General features: G+C 41.3%; 3 protein-coding genes across 7 annotated transcripts in view; 2 read left to right on the top strand and 1 right to left on the bottom strand.

The window, feature by feature from the left end:
- Positions 1–5,099, top strand: part of LOC307034323 (insulin receptor substrate 1-B) — a 48,184-nt gene extending 43,085 nt beyond the window's left edge. Inside the window, exon 4 of the mRNA XM_079673104.1 lies at positions 1,966–5,099. Within this exon, the coding sequence (XP_079529230.1) occupies positions 1,966–1,973 (8 nt within the window). The 3' untranslated portion in view covers positions 1,974–5,099. The remainder of the gene's footprint in view (positions 1–1,965) is intronic.
- Positions 5,100–10,535: 5,436 nt separating this feature from the next.
- On the bottom strand, positions 10,536–16,072 carry LOC307034377 (RING finger protein 227). Its single transcript, XM_079673209.1, has 4 exons — positions 15,586–16,072; positions 13,836–14,680; positions 13,622–13,692; positions 10,536–13,267 (listed from the first exon to the last, which is right to left on the bottom strand). The coding sequence occupies exons 1-2, from the start codon at positions 16,028–16,030 to the stop codon at positions 14,622–14,624; spliced, it is 504 nt and encodes a 167-aa protein (XP_079529335.1). The 5' UTR covers positions 16,031–16,072; the 3' UTR covers positions 10,536–13,267; positions 13,622–13,692; positions 13,836–14,621.
- Positions 15,933–21,261, top strand: LOC307034376 (uncharacterized protein). 5 transcript variants are annotated; one of them, XM_079673206.1, is made up of 4 exons: positions 15,933–16,073; positions 18,279–18,361; positions 18,462–18,562; positions 20,151–21,261. In XM_079673206.1, the coding sequence occupies exon 4, from the start codon at positions 20,208–20,210 to the stop codon at positions 20,847–20,849; it is 642 nt and encodes a 213-aa protein (XP_079529332.1). In that variant the 5' UTR covers positions 15,933–16,073; positions 18,279–18,361; positions 18,462–18,562; positions 20,151–20,207; the 3' UTR covers positions 20,850–21,261. The 5 variants fall into 5 exon arrangements, with proteins under 5 accessions (XP_079529332.1, XP_079529331.1, XP_079529330.1 ...); XM_079673205.1 differs by having other exon boundaries at positions 18,462–18,566; XM_079673204.1 differs by having other exon boundaries at positions 18,462–19,194.
- The last annotated feature ends 1,004 nt before the right edge of the window (positions 21,262–22,265 follow it).

The raw sequence follows: 22,265 nt of genomic DNA, 5'->3' as shown, positions 1-22,265 counted from the left end.
ATGAGCGTCGACACGCCCTACTCAGATTCAACCCAGGGTTGGAGGGTTACCTTGTAAATGTAATCAGTTACTGATTACTGATTACATGGCTCTGAAAGTAATCCGAATACAGTTACAGTTACGTGTCTTAAAAAAGTAACGTAATCAGATTACTTTTAGATTACTTTTGGATAACTTTCTTTTTTTTACTGAGGGTTAACTCAGCCTCTGAGAAGACAAGCGCGCAGTGCCTTTCACGCACCGCCTTCACTGTTTTTACCTTCAGAATCATCAGAAAGGCTAAAGAGCGGTGTGGCTGATGTGTTTTAACTTTTAACCACACACACACACACACACACGATTTAAACGCAGACTTCTGTTCCTCCATGATTCGTTTTTATTGTTTCACTGAGCAGACCCGCAATTCTTTTTCAAACGCTCCCTTTTTTGTTCCATCTGCGGCGGTAATAGGTTTTGTGCGCTGTGATGAATCGGCTATACCTTTAGTAATGAATATTACATTTTGTGAGGAAATCTTTCCACCAATAATTCCAATAAGTAATCCAAAATGTATTCACTTCAGGTTTACGAAAGTAACTGTAATCAGATTACTCGTTTTTCAAAGGTAACACGATACAGTTACTTGATTTTTGTATTCTGATTACGTAACGCCGTTACATGTATTCCGTTACAACCCAACCCTGCCCGCACCGCTGTGTCTTTTCAGCCGTGCCGACACCTTTTCGGCCGAAAACCCACCGATACAACATGACGAATCGGTGGGCAGTCGGCCAAAGGCAGTCGGCAAAAGAAATCACTCTGATTGGCTGTTCAGCTAGCGAATCAGTGCATGAGAAGCGAAACGGAAGTGAGGGACTCAAACAAACTATTAAGAAGGCAATCTGAGATTTGATTTAACTCCAGCTCGACACCGGTTCGGGAAAGCCCCATGAGCTTCTCGTTGTAGAGTGAAAATGGAACGCACACGCTATTTGTTGTTTGTTTATATCTCGCAGTCTGTTCTTCTTCTCTCGGTGTATCAGTCTGTCTTCCGGTTGTTGCCTCTTTTGAATGACGAATACACACTACCAACGCCTGCTGGTAAGGAGAGTTATTGCCACTCACGCATGCACAGTTCGTACGTGCTTCTTGGCCGTCGGCTGAAGTCTTTGCGGTGTGTTCCAGTGCGACACATGGCCAAGACGCAGAGACGCGAGGCGACACAACAGTCGGGGTCCGTCTGTGTCAGTTCTTTGGTGTCAGCTTGGTGTGTCCGGGCCTTTAATTGTAAACTTTCACCCGGGACAGCCCAAAAGCACACAGTGCATAAGGGCCGTAAAACCAACAGATGGCTGCTTGGCGCCATGTGATTCACCTGCTACCGCTACACAGGAGCAGAATTATCATTAAGTCTGCATTCCTGTTAATCCTATCAACTTTCAATTCTGCAAAGAAGGCCAGTTAAGTCTCCTATGTGCTGCTGAGACACGTACCGTTTTGAAATATTACTATAGTGACATTTTCCTTTGTGATTCACACCTGTGAGCTTACATGTCCAATATTAAATGTGAAGGGCTGACATTTCTGTATATTTTGAGGCGCACACACACACACACACACACACACACACACACACACACACACACACACACACACACACACACACACTTTGCTCTGCAGACACAGCAATAGGTATCTCACTTTCACCGTCACGGATTTATCTTCTATCTTCTTCCTCTCTAAATATTTTCTCCAGCTTTTGTAGCTTTGTCTACTTTTTTTATTTTTTTACTGTTGTTCATTTGAGCGTCACTGTAACCCTGGAATGATAAGCCGGCACTGATAACTTACAGTAAATATTGTAATTATCCTGATAAGCAAGTGATGCTGCATATACATGTCATAATATTTATTTCTTCTTCATATCTGGGTTATTGTTTATTCTGCGTCTAACCAAACAATTTTCTCTGTTTGTCTCCTTTCCAGAGTGTTGATGTCAGTGCGTCGTCCTTTGGGAAACAATCTGGTGCCCCTCGGAGAGCTTTAAAGCTCCGCCTGTTCCTTTTGTGTCGACCAATCACATTGAGCGAACGGCTGGATCGGACACGCCCCAGAAGCACTTAGAGAGACTGTTGGAAAACTTTTTCTTCTTCGCTTTCATCTTGTGGAAACCAACATGGATGTGTGCCAAATTACATTCTTGTAAAGCTATTTGCTGCTCTCATTCCACGAGTGTAAGCCAATCAGAGAAGGGTATAGGGGGGGGGGATGGGGATTTCTGTTTTTATTTAGTAAGTAAATGGTGGATATTCAGTGTATGAAAGAAAAGAAAATAATTATATATCTGCTCAAAGTGCCTCATTTTCAGATTGTAGCCATTTTACAAAAAAACTTCAACTATGCCTCAACTAACTGAAGCTTTGGGTTTTTCTGAGGGGGGGGATTTGCTTGACTTAATGTAGTTACAAAAAAAAGTGCAACAGAAGATACTTGTATGAGCTTTTAATGCATTCATGTTATATGGGAGGATTTTGGTGTCAATAGATGGCCATTTAAACATTATCCTTAACGCAGCGTCCACACGGCGGCGTGCGTTGAAGCTTGCCGGTGAGCTTGTCTGAAACTCGATCGACAACCAATCACATAAATCTCCCGCCCCGGACACACAAGCATGCGGTTTGATTAGCTAGAGCTTGTACTGGCATATGATTTGATTGACAACGCGAGCAAAGGGAAGCAACCCTCCCACAATGCAGTTTGGCAAAGCGTGACGTCACCCCATTCAAAGTGAACGGGCAGAAGCGTTAAAGCTTCAACGCACGCCGCCGTGTGGACGAGCCGTACATTTATTTTTGTATCATTAAGCTCCAGTTTCAATAGAGCATTGACTAAACGACTAAATGACATTAACAGTATAACAAATCGTACGTGTAAACCTATCTGGTAATAAACCTGTTTATGATTCTGATCACGATAAATCTAATATGACATGAATGCAGCATTTGCGCTAACATTATGATGATAACGGTACTAGCCAACCTGCTCTACTGTGAGAAATATTAGCGTAGCCTGTGTTAGCATTTAGCTCATTAAGACTTGCGCTGCTTTTATTTCCGTCTTTTTCTCTCTCTGTTAACTTTTAACAAAGCCATAAACCGTAAGTATTAAACACACAGGCTTGATAAGGCACGTGTAACAGGGGATGCAGCCCCTTTCTAGTTAGCTAAAGCCAGCTAGGTCAAATCAACATGTTAGCATCGTGCCAGGATGTAAATTCAGTGTCCTGCTGATTACAGCTCAGGGTTGAGGCCTCTGATACAGAGCCAAGCAATCCCATTAGTGCTATTAGCTCCAGACACTTCTGTCTCATTTAATCCACTTCGTCTCAGGATGCTAAATAACATTAGGTACGTTCAGCTGAGGATAGAGACCGTATCAATAGCCATGCTAATGCTAGCCGTCAGCACACTGCTTTTAGCACCGGAAAGGGGTCGGTTCTTATTTCAATTCTGCCATTGCGTAATAATAAATGAAACTGCTAATTTGTTCTCAGTTATTTTATACATGAAGGTACCAAAATTCTAAGATGTTTACACTTTAAAACTTTTTAACTGGTTGAATTGAAAGTGCTTTGACCCTGAATCCCTCTTTAGGACCGTTTCTATCTCCTTCCCTCCCTCCTTTCTGACTTTTGCTTAGCTCTTACTTTAATCCTCAGCTATGCATCAGCACTTAAGTGCCTGTCTGTCCTTTTTAGCTGTCCGTCTCTCTACCCCGTCTAAGCAGCTAGCACTAGCAGGGCTGTCCTAGCAGAATATATTAAGTCTATTTTTATGTCTATTTTTGTCTCTTTTTGCTGTACAGTTCTCATGAAAATAACTTGTTTATGTTTGTTCGATGTGACAATGATCTATCCGATGAATTGACTGACAGCCATGGCCCTAATCTGAGAAGTGTTGGACTGTTTCTCTTTCGCCATAAATGGAGGAGTTAATTGTTGCAGGGCCGTCGGTGCCAAAACACAACAACAAAACAACAAATAAAGACTAAGCTCCAGCAGCACCTCAAGAAGCGACCTTCAGCTCCTAAGTCTGGACGTATTGCTTTGTTTTGTTTTAAAATTGTAACCTTTTGTGTTCCCCCATTGTTTTCTTTTGCTGCGGGGAAAATAACTGTGACATATCTGGCCTTGCTTACGTGACACTTGGAGATAAAGGTCATTGCGAGGAACTACGCTTTAACCTTGAACTCCCCTATGACTTTGACCTGAGGATTTAAAGAAGAAATGCATGAAGAGGAAGAGAAAGGGTCACCACGAAATGTCTAAATAGTATACATGTGCATCTATTTGCTACAAATTGTACTTGTGTGTTTGTCTGCCCGTCCTTGGAAGTCCATGGACTAGCTCACTCTGTTCACATGACTTTCAGGGGGCCTATGAGCGTAACAATGCAGCTTTATTACGAGCAGGTTGGGATGTGAGGTTGGAACTGCCTCTAATGATTACTAATGCAGAAGTGGGGGAGAAAAATGAACTTCCAACCAGATTCATGCATTGGAGACTTTCATGCAGACATGCAGACTAACACATGATCCGTCTTTCTAATGTCTTTTGGAGATGTTCTCATATTGAAACTCAGCCGTTTTCAGCCAAATGCTTGAAGGTACTTATAGTTTAGAAAGAAGAGCGCACAAACAGGCTTTCAATCTTGACAAGCGGACACTATCATCCTGCCATTTAGAGCCTCCTCTCAGCTCTGAGCATCTCATGAACTTTACTTCGTCAAACTGCCCGCAGTCTATTTCTCCGACTGTCCGTGATGAAGTGCTCGATGATCACAGACACACATATCATGACTAAAGTTCCTTCAGGAGAGCTCAGACGAACGGGGTTCAAGAGTTGAAGTGGCTATATAATTTCATTAATTCTTAGCAAGATGTTCATGAAATGTGCAGGAAACTTGCTGCTGCTGTTCTAAATTGTTTTATCTGTTCCCCCGTGGGATGGTATGAATAGGAAATATTGTGAGATTTGCCATTGATGTAGACAAGTTTTACTTCTGTTGCTTTAGAAGAAAAAAAAATCTGACTAAAAGAGAAAAAAAAGTAAAACAACAAAAGGGCTTGTGGTTTATTTTGTTTTCCGTGACTTATTTTGAGTGATGTAATGGGCATGTTTGTTAAATCAGGCTTAAGGCAGAAGAACAACGGTGCTACTGATTTAGAGGGGGAGAAGAAGAGCGGAAGGCGCTACAGTTTTACGATCTGAGGCGAGTGTGAACATCTGCATGAAAGGCCACAGACACGGGAGGGTTCTCGCACACTCGCCGTCATTGACTCACACACACACTCACAGAGACCACAGCAGATGTCCCACTGTAATGGGGAAAAATAAAACAGCCTGATTGTTATCCTCACAACCTGCGAAGCTGCATTAGTCACATTCGCCACTCCCATTGATAAGATCATTTGCACTCACTGATGGCGGGTGGCCAGCGGAGTTAATCACACGTGACCAAGGTGGTGTTTGGCAGCGGAGCTCCATCCCTGTCTTAGTTGATAGTGATACCACCCTCTCACTCAGCACTCGGTTTAATTAAATTAGCTTTTTTTAGGCATTATAAATCTGTCTTTCTCTTCTAGTTAACATGTATGGGATCTTTTATCATCCTCGTCCACAGATGGCCAAGTAACTCAACCCAGACAGAGGCACCCTATGTATGAATTAATGGAAATTAGAACACACACACACACAGATCATGCACCTGTGGATCCCCTCACTTCCTTTATTGAGAGAAAACAAGGTTAGTGTGGACAAAAAAAAGCTTGTTAGCACCTGAAAGATGTAGAACCCCCCCCCCCCACACACACACACACACACACACACACACACACACACACACACCAAGAGGGTTTAATGAATGTCCTAAAGTAGTTTAAAGTCCCGCTTTTTGTTAGAATGTTAAAACATTTCCTTCTCCTTATATTTTATAAGCACTGCACCTGATTCGGTGTTAAACTTTTAGCATCATTTGCAAGACATGTTCCATGATTTCCAAGAATTTCAAGGTTTCTCTGAAGTGAACATGAATAAGTGAACTCTTCCTCCTCCTTGGGATGCAGCCTTAGGCAATGGGAAGCTCTGCATGAGCTGTTGGAGTTCATGGAGAAATGTTTAGCATGCCTCTGCCGTCAACGAGGATCCACAAATTAAATAAGTTATTTACAAATTGAACAGCAAAATATTAGTTTAACAACTCACACAACTCCTGCAGTTTAATGCAATATATTTAAAATACTTCTGCATAGTCCCGAGCATCATGCAAAAATGTTCTGAATAATAAGGTTTTAAGCAAAATGCATTTGTTATGAAAGGAGTGAGCATATTACATAAAAGCTGTAGTATATTGCATAAATCAGGTAAGGCTGATATATTTGATCTTAATTCAATTCAGTCTTAAGAAAATCTCCATAACGTGCACCGGAGGCATGTGAGAAAAACAGCTTTCTTCACAAATTCAAGGTAGCCTAACACTCGGTGAGTCATTGATACACACTGTGGGTGAAGTATTCCTTTGAGACTAAGGTGTAATTCAAGTAATAAGTCACATGAACCCATTCCCAGGGATGTAGAAAAACAGGAGCAGGGCAGGGGCGTCAGAATGGGCCCAGCTGCCATCTGGTTGTCACGGTGACGGGCCCGCCTCGGCTGCAGCAGCAACATCTCCGGTCAAGAAGAGTGAGAAAGAGAGGAGGGGGATGCTGGGCGGCGGCCAGAGAGAGGACAGGGAGTTCATGCAGCAGAGAGGTGTGGTTGGACGGAGGCCAACAGGTGGACATGTTGAGTCTGAGCCGGCGGGAGGATCATCGTCTCAGTGTGAGTGTGTGATACTGCATCATTGTAAACACACCTACATGCACCTATTGGCACCCCGCCACAGAAATGAACTCAATAACCCCACTTGCTTACTGATGCTGCAGGGTGTGCACAGGAATAAGTGTAAATTCCCATGAGAAAAGAAAAGATAGGAAATAAATAGTTCCCCTTTTCTCAAAATGTAACTTCTTTTTTATGGACACTTTTAACTCTACACACCTAAAAACCCTTTATTTAAACCATTTTAAAAGTAAAAAAGGCTTGTTGAACTGCTCTGAACTCATGCCTACACTATATTTCACATTGTCTAAGAGAGGTGCTGGTTTGTGTATGACTGTTTGAAAGCAATTAGGGTGAGGCTTAACCTTATCACGTTGTAAAAAAAGCAAGGTCCTCCCCAGGGTTATTAATGTTTTCTCTAAACACTCCTTTCACTTAGAAAAAACCTGCAAAAGCATCCCTTAAACACGTCTGAAAAGCATGCCGTTAAATTGAACTTATTGAAAGTGCATTGCAGTGACCCATGCAAAAACTAAGAATTTATGGATTATATAAAGATAACAGTTTCTCAAAGTTTATTTAATTTAAAAATCAGATCCCTTACAAGACTGCAAAGCCCAGTGAAAACATGCCTGGTCCATTGGAGTGATATCAATCTGCTTTATGTATGTCTTAGCCTCTTTGATGGTGCTTAGAGTGCACTTTTTATGGTGTTTACATCATTGATACCAGGCCAGCATGTACAGTCCGTACTGCTAAATGATGCCAACAATACAGGAAGTCTTCCCGTCTTTATGACTTCCTCCCCAGCGCAGACCACAGGAAACTCGCTGGATGTAGGATACGGAAATAGCTTTTGCTCCCAAAGCACATGTGGGAATGTTAATGTAGGCGCTATTCCATGCTCCTAAATTGCTTCCTTCCCATCGTTCATACCTATTCAAGTATATAGCAGAGATAGGTCATAAGCTGCAACACCGAACGTGTATGGAGGCATGTAGAGGGCGAGAGTTTGTGTTTTTCTCCCACCATGTTCCCCTTAGTTGCCATAATAAACAAAATAGCACAGGTGCTTTAGCTTAGGTAAACCTACTGTATGTTGACAGAGCCAATAAAGCCCAGGATTAAAGTCAGTACACTGCAAACTGCCTGTGCTAATCCTCACAACTCCCCCCCCTCTGCAGTCCTTATGCTACATATAGGGCATAGTTAATCACTGCAGACTCAATAAAGTAAGAATACCCACAAAGTCATGGTCAAACCCGATGTGAGGTCATCTAAACCGCGAATGCCACAGCCGATGCAACCATCTTTTAATGTATTTCCAGTTCCTCACCGCCCCCTCTTTCACATAGTGTACTTAGCCAAACAAAAAGCCTTTCTCTGTCTCCCCCCTTCCTCCCCTTCCCTTTCTCCCCACCACCATCTGACGCTCACTCTCGCCTCATGAGAGAATGTTTGTCGTGATTATAGATTTGTTTCTATTACAGGCTGCATGCAAAATTAGCTCTGTCACTCCGTATAGCTGCTGAGCAAAAAAAGGGAGGTTTGAAGCGCACAAAAGTGCCACATGGAATGAGCGAGGAAGGGGAGAAGAGGAGGGTCGGGGTGGGGGACTGTGAGGCCTCTGTGCTTTCTTTTTTTTTTTTTTTCTTGAAAGCTCCCTTAAAAACCGCAGACACATGGTACAGAATTCCCCTCACAGTAGGAAGAAGGGGGGCAGCTTTGCAAGAGAACACCACACTGTCTGTGATAAACACACACACACACACACACACACACACACACACACACACACACACACACACCACACACACACACACACACACACACACACACACACACACACACACACACACACACACACACACACACACACACACACACACACACACACACACACACACACACACACACACACACACAGGGGGAATAATATAGCCAACACACTAGAAGAAGGAAAGGGAGTGTGTGAACCAGACGCACAAACACTATACACAAAAGGCGGTGCAGAAAGAGGGGAACTTTGAAGGAGCCGACGTGCAGGCCAACGCCTCTACATGCCACACTGAAAAAACTGAAACGTTGACTTCAGTTAAAAGTATTTAGTCAGCAGATTTCACATAACTGTATTAAGTAAGTTGAAAGCCATAATACTAATTTTAATTAAAAAATGGTGTAATGTCTTGACTAAATAAAGTCGACGATTCAGTTTTTTCACATGGAAACCTCAACACATCATCTCACCTTAATACCTCTAGCTCTATGGGAAAGTTGAAGGTCCCACTTTCCACGGGTATTGTATGGGGGGGTATTTCGGGGGGGGGGGCGTTAATCCAATGTACAATGCGTTTAACTTTGACTGACATGTCCCTCGAACCCTCCCACCCTCTCCTCTCTCTGGGGCCCCTTTGAGCTCGTAGAAGGAGGGCGAGTGTGGAACTGGTGGTGGCTGACTGGGAAAAGGTGAAGGGGTCAGGTGGTGTGAATGGACCGGGTTAGGGTCTCTGATGTGGGCTTAGCGTGGACCCAATGCCCTCGAAACAAAGCTCCTGATTGGGTGATTAGAAAAGGTGGGAAGTGGAATCATTCATTTCGATCTAGATTTGAAGATAGACGAAAAATCTGTAACACATATCTTATAATTCATTTTGCTTCAAAGTTATGTAGGGTGCCAACATATTACCACAGCATGAGATCTACTACATACTTGAGGTTACAGTGGGAAAATAAAATGGATGAGGAACGCCATCTAGTGGAACATCTAGCACCTGGTCATGCTGTGAATGGAGATCAGGTCAATAAAGGTATAATCCATATTGATTAAGTTGCCATTGAGATAGTTAAGAGTAAAGCAACATCATGACATTTTTGTGATTGAATCTAACAAGCAAACCCCACTGTATTTTATAAATGGCTTCAATCAAACGGAAGAAACCACATAATGACTTGTTTTGTGTACTTATTAATGGCTTGGCAAAGTCACTAAAAGTCCTTCTGACAAAGGGGGAAATCAAGGTTTTCCGTCTTGCAGAGTTAACCCAGAGACCAGCATGCTGAAAAGCTCCTTGTAAGCTAGAAAGAGGAGGTGGAAAATGTGTGTCAGCACACTGAATAGCCGCTGCCTGCATGGGAATGAGGACACAAGGAACAAAGCCTCAAGTACGTCCTTACTCTGCTTTTCCTCATCACCCTTGACATTGCATTATGAAAATATTTGCCAAATGAGGCTAAAGTTATGCCCCCCAAAATCCATGTTTGACCTCAGTAGATGTTTCCTCTCATAAGAGATGGATGATGTCATTTTAATAGTAACCACTAATGATTTACGGTACATATTATTTTCGATTGTCAGCGTTTCTTGTAAGCATCTGCTTTTCATGCCAGATAACTGTTTTTTACCAAAATGAATTGGGAAACCGACCCTAAAAAATCCCGAAGAAGAATTAAATAAGCTAATTAATTTACTTTCTTGATTCCAAGTAATGACACGACTTAGTTTTTCCAACAAATACGAAAAAATTGAAAGATATTCAATTTTCCTCAGTAAAGATTAAAATAAAAAACCGGGAAATGCCAAAGCTATATTATTCAATCTTGATCAAACTATTAAACTAATTGTTTGAACTCTTTTGATGTTTTCTGGCCTGAGACTCCCAAAAACTTTCCTTGAAACAAATTACAACCAAGATTTGTTTATTGACATAATAATCTTATAATGACATTTGTTACCATACAATATTAGATTGTTTTCTTACATAGAAATCTTAAGAAACATCACTCATTCGATCATTTTAGTTATTCTGCTTAGGAGCAGCCATTGTTTGCCAAAGAACAAAATCACAAAAGAGGACTTTTCGAAATGGTATTGGGCTTGTTCAAGCAACCACATGACATTCCCTAGAATCATTTCTCAGAACAGGACAGTTCTTGGACTTGGAGGAAATAAATCTACTACTAGCAAATCCTCACTAAGAATCTTTGTGGTGTTGGTGGAAAAAACATCAGACATATTAAACCCCACACTTCCACTTCCTTCATCATCCAGGAATAAATCAGAAGTTGTCATGCCACCGTCGACATCTTCACCCAAGTGGTGTTCTTTAACATCTTCTACCTCATGGTCTTCAGAACCTCTGCTCGTGTTGTCTCTCCTGAACTCAGCATGCTCAGAGTTAAAGCTCCAATTACCCACCCCTTCTTTTTGCTCCATTGTAGCTGTAGCATTTGGAAAATACTCCTTATCAGCTGGTATCTGATACTCCTTATCAGCTGGTATAGCTGGTGTCTGGTTTGTAGCTTTGACACCACTGAACGAGGCATTTCCAAGAACATCGGCGTAGGTGACAGCCACCACCCTGGCGGGGGTCTTTGGCAGCCTGACAATGACCGCCCTTCCAGACTCATTGGTGAATCCATTGGGCTTATTTCCTTTCACACGTGTGCCTCTCACAGTGCTGATTGTGGAACTGTAGCGCGGGCCCATTCCAACAACTTTGGTTGGCGTCCTTGGCTCAGATTTTGGGCTGGATTCAAATGTGGGTCTTCTGTCTGATCTGAGAAAAGATGAGGACGCCATGTGTTCTAGTGCTGTCCTATTAAGATTTGCATTTCTGTTTGGAACTGGCTGGAAACCTAACAATGTGTAGATTTTGCGTCTCTTTTGGTATGTGTCCGACGGTGAAGTGTCAGTGCTTCCTGCTTCCTTTAAAGTTGGTTTAAGGTCTTCACTGCTTACCTCATTTTGGCTCACTGTGGATACATCGCTGCGTCTCTGTTGCAATATCTGTGGGCTTCTAGGTTGAAGAGCTTTAAACCCCTGCTGGACTCTAGCAGACTTTTCTGGATCACTAACTACAGTTTTGGCTCCCTCGAGTGGTCGAGCAATAAATCCTCTGAGACGATATATTTTTTTATAGTTTTTATATGGTCTTCTATCACCAGTTTTATGCTGCATAGTAGACTTTTCCTGAAATCCTGTTGTAAACCAACGGTTAGGTTTGGTTTGGACGATATCTAAAGTCCCAGGAAAAGGGTCATCTGTTAGGGTCTTCTCAAGTTTGGATGCTTGTCTCCGGCTAAAGCTAAATCTTGGTGAGAAAGAAGGGTGTATATTAGCTTCCTTTCCTTGGTCCAAGCTGTAGCTTTGAGGGTTAGTTCTGTCATTAGAGACATGGCCCTTCACACCTCTCCATGTTGGGTTTATAAATCCTCTGAAGCCATAGATGCTTTTTACGGTTGTTCCAGGTTTGTTAACATGCTTTGATTCTCTTTTGGTCGCATCACGACTTACTGGGGATGTATCACTAACAGTTGTATTGTTACCCTGGAAATCTGCATGTGGAATAGGGTCAACACTTTGAATGGTGGCATCTTTCCCACGATGTTCAGAGATTTGAGTTATGTCTTTATATTTATTAAAATGATTCGTATTAGGACCATACTGGGCCACATTAGCATTATTTAGCAGTGGTTTGGCCTCATCAGATAGCCGTTCTACTTCCTGAGTTGAATCTTTTCTTTGTTTAACAATTGAAGCAAACCTGCTGTAAACTTGTGAATCAGAGGCCTCCTGCTGATGTGGCGGCGGGAAAGAAGCGGCAGGTCCATCACTAGTGGCTGTATGAACTCTCTCATGTCCAGAGGTCAGGGAGTTCTTGAACAGATATGACTGGAACTTTTTGTTTCTTGGCCCGTCTCTGCTGCTCACCGAGTTCAACTTCTGGGAAAAATCCGTATGTGGTGAAGTCAGTTTTTCTGGGCTGGGGATGCTTTTAATAACATAGGCGTCTAAGCTGTTGCTGACTGATGGCGGATGAGGGGCGGGTTGACTCGAGAAGCCGAAAAATGTGCTCCGTGCCCCAGATGCGGGGGGCTCATTAGCCTCTTTATAATTCCCTCTTGAAGTTGGCAGTGGAGCAATCCAATATCTAGCAGTCTGGGATGAAAAAGGAGAAGGGGAGGCATATCTGGGAACTTCTTCTTTGATGTAGGAATTCTGAGCATCCCAAACTTGTGACGGACTGGAGCTTAGATGAAAGGGACGGGAAGCTTCTTTTTGAGATGATTTTCTAATGATCACTGAGTTTGATCTGTATGAATTACCAGAGGGCGGTTGGTAACTGCTTGCTGGCCTATTTAAATCCTGCACTGCTGGAGACTCTCTGTTATCTGGACTGTTTTGATTGTAACTAAAGCTCTCTTTAAAACGTACAGGGTTTGGCCGTTGGTAGATGATTGACGAAGCTACTCTAGAATTCCCGCTTGTCTCAGTTTCACCATTAGTCCCAGTTTGGCGTCCAGTTTGAGTTGATGGCTGACCAGTGAAGAGGGGATTGTGCTGACTGCGTGGAATATACAGTTTTCTCAGACGCTTGTGCTTCACTCCATTGTTCACCTGGGTTGTTATGTCTGAAGGAGGGAAAAAAAAAAATGTAATTATTCGAATGCTGTTACACAGGCAAATCAACCTGTCTTCGATGTTCATTTTATAACCTCTATTTAGTTTAATATAAACCGGAAATTACTCTGCCTCATATACATTTTTACATTGTTGAGACAGGATGCAATAAATGTCAAACAAAACCATTATCTCCTTTACATTTTTTTTTCCTTCAAATTGCCAAGAAAAATCTGGCAATACAATTCTAGCTCCACCCAACCCAATCTGCCATCACATGCCTCACCCTCATGACATTTTTTTCCCGGCTATTAAAATAAGCATTAGCTCACATAAATTGCAGATCCTGGCCTGTTTGCACTCACCTCTTGCAGCTTCTGAACACATGATAAACGACATGACAGCTGCACAGACCAGAACAAAGGCAAACAACAGCCTGCAGGAGAAGATAAAAAGAACAGGCACAGGAGTTTTTAAATGGTATTCATGAGAAGTGTGAGGCTGTCACTCAATAATAATCAACCCTTTTACAAGTTGTTTGCCTACATGTGGGTAAAAGCGTGTACAATTGATATTTACCTTGAGGAGAGAGCAGCATTTCGTAACATGATGGAAGGATTTCTCAAGAGGTTTGAATGATAGCCAAACAAATAACTTGGAATAAGTAGTAGTAGAGTTGGCAACCCATGTGTTTTACTTGTCAAACAAGTTGGAGATCCAGGCTCTGCTGCTGGTTGAGTCTGATTGGAAGCAATGCTGTGCACCTGGTCTCAAGTAACCTCTCCTCCCAGTTCCCAATTTAAAATACTTTCTTTAAATATTCAATCTCTTTTGAGTTCTGTGTATTTGTCTTTTTATACAATCATGTTTGCCTCCACTGTGAATTGTATTTTGTAAAGCCTGCTTTTACTTTGTAGAATGTGCTAGGCTAAATACAATGGTTTTTTTTTTTGTTTAAAGTTGCACTCAAGCTGTCTTTCTTTTCCAAAGAAATGCACACATGACTCACCCAAACTCTTAGGAAAAATAGCTTCAAAGTCATTTGAAACCAGATTTATTTTCCCATATATATATATGTAACAATATTTAATTAAATACATTCGTCAAAAATAATAAATATCACATACATAAGTGCAAATAGGCCTTAAATAAAACAGCTTCACAGTGTTCATCATTTAAAGTAGCAATCAGAAATCTGAAAAGCTGACATTGTTGGCTGTGTGTGGCCAGTAAGGTTTCAACATCATCATCATCATAATCATCATCATCATCATCATCATCATCATCAAGTCCATGTTGCGAATGAGAACCATTGATAATAAATATAGTGTCACATTGTCCAGGGTCACTGAAATTGTGGACTCCTTAAAACATAAAGCCGGTCATCATGGCGATGTTCCTCAATTCGTCATTGGTCATACAGTCTGTGAAAAAAAAACAAGAAACATTAGAAAATATGTTTACAAAACCATTGATGACTTTATAAAATAATCTGAACCCTTAAGTGTGAATATTGAACTTGATCAAAAAGCTAAATGTGGCACATTCATTGAACTTTATATTTGTAAAGTTTAAAAGCATACTGTAACTAGTGGTGGAATGTAACCAAGTAGCCTACCTTTACTTAGCCTACAATGCACAGTAGGCCTATATATGATTCTGTTTTCTTCAAGTTTGTATCTTCTTGATCGAATGCACTTATTGTAAGTCGCTTTGGATAAAAGCGTCAGCTAAATGTAATGTAATGTAATGTATATCCATTTTAAGGAGTATTTTTAACTCCTTAGCTAAACTAACTTCTTAGCAAAATCGCTGTCAGTTTATTTTCTGTTAACCCACTCGTGATTTAACTCACCTAAATATAATGTTGTATGCTTTTATCTATACAAAATAATTTTATTTTAAAGGTCTTTCCAAATTATTTTGTGTAAAAATCAGAATGTATAAAGTAACTACAGTATAAAGTAGAAAAATGTACTTCCAAAATGTAGTAGAGTAGAATTTGAAAGTTCAGTACTTGAGTAAATGTAGGCTACTTAGGCTAGTTACTTTCTACCAATGAGTATTTTTTTATATTTAGGGTACTTTTATCTCAAGTCTGAGAATCTAGGCTACTTTCTAACCCCATTGAAGTAGTAGAAGTATAAACAAATGGAAATACTCAAGGAAAGTAGCCTACCTCAAAATTGTACTGTACAGTCCTTGAGTAAATGTACTTAAAAGTTACATTCCACCACTGTTGCCTAATGATTTGTCTCGCTGACTTTTATTTACTTCGGCAGGCCAGGCTACCACTTGAGACAGTACTTCTGAACCACAGTTTACTTACTTTCTCCGCCCCTCTGCCGAGAGCTATTCCCATTAAACAACCGCCAAACTTTCCTGAAGGACCGCCGGAGCCCCCTGCCTCTGGAGCCCGGGGAGGCGTTGCCTTCCTCGGCTGGAGTCTCGGGGAACTCCTCGGTGTCGTCACAAGCGTCTAGCCCGGGACAGACCTCTTCCTCCGGGTTATCGTCCTCCTCGTCTTCATGGTCGAGGACTCCCGAGGATATGAGCCGCTCCAGGACGCACTCGTCAACCCTCAACTCGGCTCTCAGCGTCCCGGAGATGGAGGTGGTTTGTCGACACAGCGGACAGACGATGGGTCCCTGGGGTCGTGAGAGGGTCAGGAGGCAGGACTCGCAGAAGCTGTGTCTGCAGTGGAGCTCCCGGGGACACCGGCGACCTGTGTTGTAGGTCCGGTAACAAATCCCGCACTCCTGCTCGGTACACATGTTGCTTTCTGATCTGGTGATTCAGATTGGAATTAGACAAGAGGTGAGCTATCCAGACTTTATACCTCAGGGTGTGGGGAAGTGCGTGGGAGGAGACTACGAACTATAAGGTTTTGGGCCAAATAAAACGTGTGAGTCATAAAGCTCCAAGTGATGTAATGAAACCAAAACAACACAACACACCATTGTGTATGAGTAATAAAGCATTTAGTCCTATTTTGTTGTTTTTTAAATAATATTTCCACTAGAACGTGTTGAAACACACTACTCGAAATAAAAATAAACAAGTGATTCACAAACCAAACCCATTTCAGGTAATAATGAGAGTAATACATAGCGTTGTGATTTAAAAGAGCACTCGAAACCAACGCAGGACTCAATAAAACAGGATTAAAATAATACAAAATAATTAAATAAAATATGAAATATACAATTAAATAAATAAACAATATTTTAAATATTTCCTGTATCAGAAACAGCAGGAATATAATGCTTACAAAGTCCAATTGTCTTAAAAATAATCTTGATTTTAACACATATGTTACAACTTTCACAGTGTTTAACATACCTTGATCACATAAAACAAAAGAAAGCTCCTGTTCATTCAAAATAAAATAGACAAAACATAAACCATGTCCTCTTTCCAGTCTTACTCTGCCACTTCCCCTGTCTGGTCATCACATCCTTACTACAGTTGACCCATAAATAATATTTTCCACATACACAGTTAAACAATGAATGACCCTGAGCCAGGAGAGATCAAGCGGACCTAAGACGTAACCAAATACGTTAAAGATTAATCACTGTTTGTTGGCTTTGGAATCATTCATTGGGAGGCCCTATATGGTCATAGCGTTTTTTTTAAATTTAAATCCAGTAAAATATGGGAAGGATATCCCTTCTTAATACTCCCTCTCCTTTATCAAACTTGAATTCAAGTGCTAATCTTGTACTCCCCACTGATACCGAAGGGTGTGTGTGTGTGTGTGTGTGTGTGTGTGTGTGTGTGTGTGTGTGTGTGTGTGTGTGTGTGTGTGTGTGTGTGTGTGTGTGTGTGTGTGTGTGTGTGTGTGTGTGTGTGTGTGTGTGTGTGTGTGTGTGTGTGTGTGTGCGTGTGTGTGTGACGTCAGCCAGACGTCACTATGGTAATCCCCAAACAGCCCTCGTCATCCTATCAGTTGTTTCAGCATGAATTCCTTTCATGGTCATTTCCGCTGAAAACTTGGCAGACAATCATAGGTTCTCTCTGTGTGTGTGTGTGTGTGTGTGTGTGTGTGTGTGTGTGTGTGTGTGTTTTTTAAAACCTATCCCTTGTGATTTTCTTAAGCCTTCCCGCTTTTTGCCTCCAGCACGAATTTACAGTAAAAGTTGCTTCTTCTTTTTTTAAACCTGAATGACTGTAAAAAAAAAAGAGAAGGCTGTGAATTATCTATGTCTAACCTGTCCTACAACATTAAATCCCGCAATACTGATTTTTTGTGATAGCAACAACATAAGAGAGAACTGTTTGTGTCTTGTAGAGTGAGACACTTAGTTGGAAGATTGGAGCAATGCGGGAAAAACAAATCTAGACTTTGATATTGATCATAAAGACTTTAGTGACTGTAATGGTGATTGTTGCAACTTTTCCTAGTGGTGCTTTTTTATGATTCTATGTGTGAGTTTACAAATGTGACTGTTGAGTCTTATATTGTCTGGTAGAGGATATGAAAACAAGTTAACCCATTCTTTAAATATGCCTGTTTTTAAGTGAAGTGACAGTGATTTTATTAGCTAATCTAATAGTTTTGTAAATGATTAAGGAATACGGTAAATGTTTCAAACCAAAGGAAAGCCCAATCTTTAAAAAAATCTGATTATAGACTATGTTTTGATCTGAGTCGGATTGGTATAGCAGAGTTGGCGTAAAGCCACATTCTGTAGAGGACAAGCTTATATAATCAATGAGGGTGAAACAGAAACATTACTATGGCTGATGACTACTTTATCAATCCATAATTAATCTGTTTACTCAATGTTCTGAACATTAACTGTCACTTATTGACATTTACACATTTTTAGTATAGACATGATCCACTAGAATGTGAGATGACTTTAAGTAAAGTAGGAAAACTGTACATTGTTAATAATTACACCCTTAGCCACACACTACTATTTTAAAAGTGCTTCATGCTGACTGTGTGGAATCATAATAACATCATATGGAAGTAGACTGGGAATCTGTCATTTTCTATCTCGTGTGTCTTAGTTACCCTCACATCACCAAGGGTTTAATTACTGCCGAGCAAACCGCAGAGACGCCTCATGAGAGAGGAGGACGAGTAAAATCAGGTGAGACGGAGGGAGAACAGAAGGCTGCCAGTAAGCCGAGCTTCATCCACATAGCTACAGGATATCAAGATTGAAACTTGTTAATGTGCACACAATACAGGGAGGAAGACACTGCCAGGATGAGATCTGTACCAACATGAGGAGAATTGTGCGAGGGGAAGTTCCGGGCATCAAAGTGTCCTCTGATCAAAGGGCTGTGCGGTGGGTAAGTCATTCTGTTATCTGCTTCTTAGGTGTGAGGACGAATCGCTGCCAGTGGCTCTCAATATCATCTCAATGAACCTGCTGGCCTAGATATAAGGGGGCTTATTTATTTAACACTTTCCTGTCACAACTTGTTTGTCATATAAATGCTTCTTGTTGCTGTTTATTATATTTTAACATCCATTCTGTTTCTGGTTCTAATGTGTTTTCAAATGCGTTGCCATGGAGCAATTCACAGGAGACCACATCTGCTAAGCAACAATCCGTGCGTAATAGTTGTCCCATGTGAGCAATAAACGAAAAAGGGTGTCAGCAAAGCAGGAGTGTACATGTAACCAACAAGATCCTGTACGAGGGAATACCAAGGGTGAGCGAGAAAATTGCAGCCAGGAGAATGAGACTAGCAGGACATTGCCAAAGGCATCAAGAGCCGCCAGCCGGCAAATTGGTGCTGTGGGAACCAACACACGGGCATCGGTCACGAGGGCGTCCCGCACAAACATACGTGGCCTACTCAAGAATGACGTAGGAGCACAAAGTACCAATGAACTGGCCAGATGTATGGAGAACCGGGATGACTGGAAGCAACGATGGAGGGCTCTTCTGAGGACGACCTAGAGAGAAAGCAAGTTCGTAAGAAGCCATCAGCAAGTTGGCTCAGAATAAATACTAAAAACAAGTGGGGAAAAACGACATGTCTACGTATTGACATACATTTAACTTTTGGTAGTCAAGCAGAGCCAAGCTAGCATTCCCCTTCATCTCCAGTCTTTATGCTAAGCTAACTGGTTGCTAACTATAGCCTTCCATTGAAATGAGTGGTACCAATCCTGACCTGTGAAGAAAGCGAAAAGGCGTATTATATGACAAAAATGTGAAACTATTCTTTGGACATTGACATATTTGACTCACACAACATCTTAACATCAGTAGTTTTAATGTGTTACAATTTCAACAACTTGTTATTGGACTTCCATGAGTTAGTTAAATCTGGTCAAAATCATATCAGTTGAATTCTCATATAAAGGTCATGGTACTAAAATGTTGGCTCCTACATTTCCCATGATGCCACTCAAACGTGTGTTTTGTTGAACCCTCCCTGCATGATTGCTCTTTTAAACTTCATGCTAACACAAACTGACTCATAACAAGTCAAAGCTGGTAGATTACACCACCAGGGTTTTATTTTTTCAAAATCAGTTGAGTGCCCCTTTAAATGACTGAACAAAACATGGAGAAAAGTGGACGTGCACACAAACACATGGACACATGCAGAAAGCATCATTACATTGACTTATTACTTCCTTTCTCAGCTCTACTTTTCCTTTGGTTGTTTTTTTATTTCCCTACTTCCTGCACATACTCAGAGTGTGCACACACTTCATGGATGATTGCGAGTATGTGTGGGGGGGATGGGTAGATGGTTTAGTGGTTAAATGGGTGAACGATATGACTCATGGGCTGTGGAATCTGTTCATATAACCAAGAAGACACAAAGTGATATCCCAGGGAGAGCAGATCCTGGCATTTAAAAGTCACGTAGGCCTCTGGTGTGCTCTTAGTTCAACTTGTTTTCTCTTTTCAGATTTTTACCAAAGATTCATCCACTTCTCGCCATAACTGAGCACTAACTACCTCCAGCATGGCTGAGAATGTTGTCCCCGCTCCCCAGCTAGGGGACCCAGCTGCTGCAGCACCCAGCCTCAGCAGCACCCCTGGGGACCCGATGGATGTGGAGTGTCCCATCTGCTACCAGGAGTACAACCAGTACAATAAGAGCCCCCGGATGCTGGAGTGCACGCATGTTTTCTGCACCGAGTGCCTCCAGAGGATCCAGCTCTGCCCCAGCGAGCCCTCCAACCCCAGCAGCCCGTCAGCCCTCCCCTGCCCCCTGTGCCGCCACCTCACCCATCTCAACTCCGGGGACGCCCTCTCCTTACCCTGCAACTCCCGCATCCTGTCCAGACTCCCCCCCGCCACCTACTGCCTGGCTACACACCTGGCCACCATCACCCAGAGAGTGGTGCTGTCCCTGGAGGGCGACAGCAGGGACACTCGCTTCATCATCCTGCCCACCGTCAGCCTGCGGGTGCAGCAGATGCACCCGGAGAGGCCGTACGGGATGGCGCCGGGCATTGTGCATGGGGAACAGGAAGTCTTAGAGCAGAGCAAGAGGACACTGTTCTGTGTGCAGCTGCTGGCCGTCACCTTCTGGGTGCTGTTTGTGATCACGTGCGTGGTCGGGGTGGTGTTTGGGCCACATTTAATTAACAGGAATCATTAGTAGGAAGCTCTTCTTTTAGCTAGTGATATTAAATTATGATATGAAGCACTGTATAAAGTAAATGAATTTGAAAAGAATATTAAACACAAACTTCGTTGAACATAAGTTTGACCACTATTGTTGGTATCTACCCTGTTGATCTGGGACCAATTTATATTCAAATGTTGTTTATAAAATACCACCATTTACACCAATTCTGACTCATGTACTGAATATGTGTTGCCCTTTCATTATTGATAGACTGATCAAGAGTTCCCTCTAGTGGTTCATTTGGTGAGGTAGGAGATGAGATCACAACTTTAGATAAAAGGATCAAAACTAAGGTTTTTTTTCTCTGTGCCTGTTTAGGCCATTATGAAGTGTATAGCTGTCCTGCTAATGCGGAGATTTCAATAAAGCTGATTTACATACACATTGGGTCTCTCTTTTTCCCTTTTCTGGTACGAAGGAAAGATATACACATACCATTTTTTTTAATCCTGACTTTGACTGTTAATGTACGTTTTATTTTTCAAATGATTTTAAAAAACAACGAAGTTATAGAGGGCTATTGTTGACACAAACTATGTCAGTACCAGATTTAAATCCGAGCAAATGTTGTGGCATATTCTATCAAACTAAATATAGTCTTTGGCACAAATGGGGCTAACCCCACTTCTACCAGCTGCAACACTGAAGTTATGCATCAATAATATTTTCTCCACTGATATAATAATGATGTATAGATAGATGTATAGATATAGATAGATAGATAGATGTATAGATAGATAGATAGATAGATAGATAGATAGATAGATAGATGTATAGATAGATAGATGTATAGATAGATAGATAGATAGATAGATAGATGTATAGATAGATAGATAGATAGATGTATAGATAGATAGATAGATAGATGTATAGATAGATAGATGGATAGATAGATGTATATATAGATGTATAGATAGATAGATGTATAGATAGATGTATGGATAGATAGATAGATAGATAGATAGATAGATAGATGGATAGATAAATACTTTATTCATCCCCAATTGTGAAAGTATTTGGTCACAGCAGCAGTCTTGTCAAGCATGAGTTAAAATATTTAAAAGATAGAATAAGATACATATATAATACAAATAAAAATTAACAACAAATATATAAAAATGTACAGTAGAAAATACATTTATCACTAAAGTATCTAAATTATAGACAATACAAAGAAAATACCAAATACATTTGAATACTCACACTTTCACTAGGCAACATAATTAAACCTATTGACATTGGATTATATATAGATTAAGCTTAAAGATAAAATCAATTAAAATAGAACCTTTATTAATGCACGTAGGGAAGGTCATGTGTCATAACAGCAACATAATACAAAAAGAAACACAGATAGTAGTACACCTAAAAAGAATAAAAGTCAAA

The sequence above is a fragment of the Notothenia rossii genome, assembly GCF_949606895.1.
Source record: "Notothenia rossii genome assembly, chromosome: 3".
Taxonomy (NCBI): domain Eukaryota; kingdom Metazoa; phylum Chordata; class Actinopteri; order Perciformes; family Nototheniidae; genus Notothenia; species Notothenia rossii.
The sequence above is the reverse complement of the archived record's forward strand: the minus strand, read 5'-3'. Positions and strand labels throughout refer to the sequence as shown.

What these genes read in the sequence shown, in the direction of transcription:
- LOC307034377 (XM_079673209.1), bottom strand. Translation starts at nt 16,030, where the DNA reads ATGTGTACCGAGCAGGAGTGCGGGATTTGTTACCGGACCTACAACACA. An exon ending in TCGGCAGAGGGGCGGAGAAA is followed by an intron (nt 14,681 to 15,585) that starts GTAAGTAAACTG and finishes TTTTTTTCACAG; the next exon opens with ACTGTATGACCAATGACGAA.
- LOC307034376 (XM_079673206.1), top strand. Translation starts at nt 20,208, where the DNA reads ATGGCTGAGAATGTTGTCCCCGCTCCCCAGCTAGGGGACCCAGCTGCT.